Source organism: Trichomycterus rosablanca, chromosome 15 (genome assembly GCF_030014385.1).
Source record: "Trichomycterus rosablanca isolate fTriRos1 chromosome 15, fTriRos1.hap1, whole genome shotgun sequence".
Classification (NCBI taxonomy): Eukaryota; Metazoa; Chordata; class Actinopteri; order Siluriformes; family Trichomycteridae; genus Trichomycterus; species Trichomycterus rosablanca.
This window is the reverse complement of record NC_086002.1, coordinates 23,430,189-23,435,173: the sequence shown is the minus strand read 5'-3', so window position 1 is coordinate 23,435,173 and position 4,985 is coordinate 23,430,189. Positions and strand designations below refer to the sequence as shown.

At 37.6% G+C, this 4,985-nt stretch overlaps 1 protein-coding gene across 1 annotated transcript; it reads left to right on the top strand.

Annotated features, from left to right (window-relative positions):
* Positions 1-3,268: 3,268 nt before the first annotated feature.
* On the top strand, positions 3,269-3,700 carry LOC134329020 (histone H2B-like). The gene has a single exon (XM_063010263.1). It carries the CDS (start codon positions 3,269-3,271, stop codon positions 3,641-3,643), a length of 375 nt encoding a protein of 124 aa, XP_062866333.1. The 3' UTR covers positions 3,644-3,700.
* The last annotated feature ends 1,285 nt before the right edge of the window (positions 3,701-4,985 follow it).

Here is a 4,985-nt window from a genome sequence, read left to right as displayed (position 1 = left end):
TCGCCTTCTTGTATCACTTTTGGAGATTTATTATAAAAACTAACATTATATATTATTATATAATATTATGGTAAAATGAGATCATGTGACCATGCTGTTAAAAAAATCCTTGTAATGTCGCCCTCTTTTGGCACTTTTGGAGAATTGCAAAATAAAAAAATACTGATATGATGTGGTTACGTGCCTGAGGGACACGTTTTTTTTTCTGTTTTCATGTATTTGTGTTTGGTTGTTTTCTTTTTCTGTTTTATTGCAGTACAAGTGTCTGCTGATTGGTTGCAGCGTTTTCTCCACTGCAACCAATGAGAGGCATGGTGGAATGACTGGAGATAAGCAGTACAAGTGGCTGCTGATTGGTTGCAGCCTGTTCTTTACTGCAACCAATTAGGAAAATTAGAGATTTGTTATAAAAACTAATTATGGTAATATGAGATGTGTCGACCATGGTAAAAAAAAAAAATCCTCGTAATGTCGCCCTCTTGTGGCAGTTTTGGAGAAATGCAATAAAATTATATCTTGTGACCATAATAAACAAAAATCTTTGTAATGTCGCCTTGTTGTGGCACTTTTGAAGAATTGTAAAAAAAAAAATAGTGATATGATATTGTTACGAGCCTGTTCACTACTGCAACCAATTAGAGACATGGTGGAGTGACTGGGGGCGGGACTTTCGATATAAAAAAAAAAGAAAAGAATCTCAAGGGCAGTTGTAGCCTAGCGGTTAAGCTACTGGACTAGTAAGCAGAAGGTTGCTGGTTCAAACCTCATCACTGCCAGGCTGCCACCGTTGGGCTCTTGAGCAAGGCCCTTAACCCTCAATTGCTTAGACTGGAAAATGTAAGTCGCTTTGGATAAAAGCGTCTGCTAAATACTGAAAATGAAACTAATATAACCCCAAAATGTTTCTAACTCAAACTAATATAACCCCATGTTTCTAACCGTAACTATAATAACCCCAACATGTATCTAACCCAAATTAGGATAACCCCAAGCTAGTTCTAACCCTAAAATAATCCTTTTTTTACTATCAGTCAATGAAATTAGAAGGAGGCAGAGTAAAAACATCAACACCATTTCACTATTTAATTTACTTTCACGAAAACAGGTGGGCATAAAAAGTGTAGGTTTTCACATTAACAATACACAAAATCTTATTTTTATAACTTTTGGAACTTAATGACTTCATTTGCTGTTTTTCAGTCTTTTGAAGCAGTCAAGACCAGCTTTGTGATATCCAAAAAGTACATAAAGCATTATAAAAAGATTTTGTTGCTTTTGTATTTGAGCTAGTAAAGCTTCACACCTGAATGTTGTACATTGTTTACGTTCTTGTATTTCACGATGTTTAGTACCATAATGGGGATTTAAATTGTAAACCTTAACCGGCTTTACTTCTGACTTCAGTAAATAAATAGTCTTTGTTAAGAAATTGCAGTTTCTATCTATTGCACTTACAGTTCTGTTTGCGAACACATTACGGTGAAGATGGATACACTCGCACACACCTAAATCATAAACTGAGAGGGAAATACCCCCCCCCCCATAAAAAAGAAAATAAAATAAATTAATTACTTAATTTGAGTTCACATACACTGACACATTTCTAAAACAACACATGGCTCCTACACTTACACAACAGATTCAAGTCTATTTTTTTTAAATAATTCTTTTAAAGCTCAGAAATGGCTTTAACACAGCTAACACTGAAACATAAAATATCTTCTTTCACTTATTTTTCGCTTTTATTGATACACAGCTTTGACCACTTTCACTTTAATCAAGATGTTTCTGACTTTGAAATATGTTTATGAAACGTTATGCTTTAGCAGAATATGACTTATAACCTCCCATTTCTCACTATACAGTGAAATATACAAACACATTTTTAACACAGATGTCACTTATAAAGACTTTAATCAGTATTGTTCAGCACAGACAAATCCAAACACTGCTTTACACATTTTTTTTGTATTTATTTGTTTAATGTATTCATTGTTTATGTATTTATTTAGTTATTCAATCACACCCACTAACACCCACTTTAACAAAACATCTATAGCAGTCCAGGTGACACATATCCAGGGCCAGCTGTAGCCTAGTGGTTAAGGTACTAGGCCAGTGACACATCTGCAAAAACTAGAAAAAAACACTGGCGTTGTCCATTTATATATTACACATTTCAACACAATTTTACCCTCATGTTTTATTTACCCTACACCTCCTCCTACACTGCTGCAGGTGTTTTAGTTCTTTGTTTTTATCATAACGTGTCTCTAATGTTACTTTCACAAGCACTGAAAGGTTTCTAAAGCTATTTGTTTGTTTCAAATTCAATATTCACTACAACTGTACTGATTTGAACTAATATGATTTTTTGATCATACACTGCTGTATTCTCCCACACTGTCTTTCCGTATTGTACGCGCATTACATGAGGCCTACTCCGAGCAGCTGCGGTCACAGTGGGCGGTCACTGCTTAACTCCGCCTCATTGTCTTCAACTAGGTCCGGTAGAGGGAAATAACATGCTCGCTGTGAACGCTCGTCCTGCTCTGAAACGCCAGGGACGCACCCTGTACGGATTCGGGGGTTAAACGTTCAGACCTCCACGCTAACACAACTAACTCATATTTTCTACAAAAGAGAAAGTCCTCCTGCTTTATTATTAATATTGTTATTATTAGTAGTAGTACGTTCACTGATGCGTAGATGTGCAAATCACTCGTTTAGCCCCAAAAGCTTGAAAGCATCATTATAAGTAAAAATAACACATTCACTGATGCATTTTTTTAATCAATTCATTTATGTAGCCCTAAAAGCTTGGCGTTATCATTAGTAATTTTAGTATTACGTTTACTATCAGATCTCTCGTTTAGCCTTCATACGGCGTGTTTGCATACTACCAATGTACAGCCATACTGTAGATTACACTACAATCATTAACACGATCTTTGTGTAAAATACATACATATGTATATATATATATTATAAAATTTAATAAAACATTGCTATGGATTATTTTATATTCGGTTTTAAAACATGTATTGACCTCAGATTAAGCGGGAACAGACAACAAAGAACAGGTTCTAGTGAATGGGGCAGAAGGGGGCGTGGAACGGTATGTTGTCTGTCCAATAGAAACCCAGGACTTTGGACCAATCAGAGTTACGTGTTCCAGCTTGGCTTACTCAGCATGCAGGGTTAATAAAGCGGGCGTGTAGAGCGTCTTCATTCACTTGCAGTTTGCTCTAGAGGAAACAGCAGCATCATGCCCGAACCAGCGAAGGCCGCGCCCAAGAAGGGCTCTAAGAAAACCGTCCCCAAGACCGCCGGCAAAGGAGGCAAGAAGCGCAGAAAGTCCAGGAAGGAGAGCTACGCTATCTACGTGTACAAGGTCCTGAAACAGGTCCACCCTGATACCGGGATCTCCTCCAAGGCTATGGGCATCATGAACTCCTTCGTCAACGACATTTTCGAGCGTATCGCTGGTGAGTCCTCTCGTCTGACTCACTACAACAAGCGCTCCACCATTACCTCCAGGGAGATCCAGACCGCCGTGCGCCTGCTGCTTCCCGGTGAGCTGGCCAAGCACGCCGTGTCCGAGGGTACCAAGGCCGTCACCAAGTACACCAGCTCCAAGTAAAGCGCCTTAGTCGCTCTGGCAAACCAACGGTTCTTTTAAGAGCCACCCATCTTATCAAGTTAAGAGAATTTTCCTCTTTTTAAATATTAGATCGGAATATGTTATACCCACTTTATCTAGATAGCCTCACATGTTTATAATACTTGACTCTCTACCTTTTATTTATTTATTAATATATTACTGTTTTTGGGCCCTTACTGCCACTATGTGGTGAGTTTAGGATAACATACATAATAAAATCTCACTGTACTAAGATAGTGTGACGCACTCGGAGCTGTAGAGAGAGTTGCGACACTCCTTGATCTCGCCGCCACGCGGTCACGTGGTTCATGTGCCCCTTCAATAGTTCCAGATAGATCCGCGCTGTCATGTTCTCATATGGGACCGGCAGCAGTGAATGAAATATTAAACGGTAAATAATAAAAATGTGTACAATTTCTGGGTATTTTCAACTGCCTGAAGATTGATGTTTATAAAGACTTTTTAATAGGTCGTTCTTGTTAACACACAGTACATTATATTAGCATACAATACATAATGCAATGACATTAAGTAGTAGAGACAATATACAGTACAGAGATTAAAGAGGTTTTTTTTGCATAGGAGTTGTTTTTTTGCATAAACTAACCTCCCTTCACTTTCCTGAGGATTAATAATAATAATAATTTTGGCTAAACACTAAGCCATGTGGCTGGATTCATAAGGTTTACCTGCACTGAATGAACAGATTCATAAACACACTACCGTACCAGAAACATTATAGTGCAGGTACAGGAAATAGTATTAATTCATCTCTTATTTCATGAGTGATTAATAATAGATTCCTACATGTAATACATGAATGAATTAAAAAAAAAATACTCTTTACCTCCACTTGAGTAAAAGTACCAAAGTATTTACAGTGTATCACAAAAGTGAGTACACCCCTCACATTTCTGCAGATATTTAAGTATATCTTTTCATGGGACAACACTGACAAAATGACACTTTGACACAATGAAAAGTAGTCTGTGTGCAGCTTATATAACAGTGTAAATTTATTCTTCCCTCAAAATAACTCAATATACAGCCATTAATGTCTAAACCACCGGCAACAAAAGTGAGTACACCCCTAAGAGACTACACCCCTAAATGTCCAAATTGAGCACTGCTTGTCATTTTCCCTCCAAAATGTCATGTGATTTGTTAGTGTTACTAGGTCTCAGGTGTGCATAGGGAGCAGGTGTGTTCAATTTAGTAGTACAGCTCTCAAACTCTCTCATACTGGTCACTGAAAGTTCCAACATGGCACCTCATGGCAAAAAACTCTCTGAGGATCTTAAAAGACGAATTGTTGTGCTAC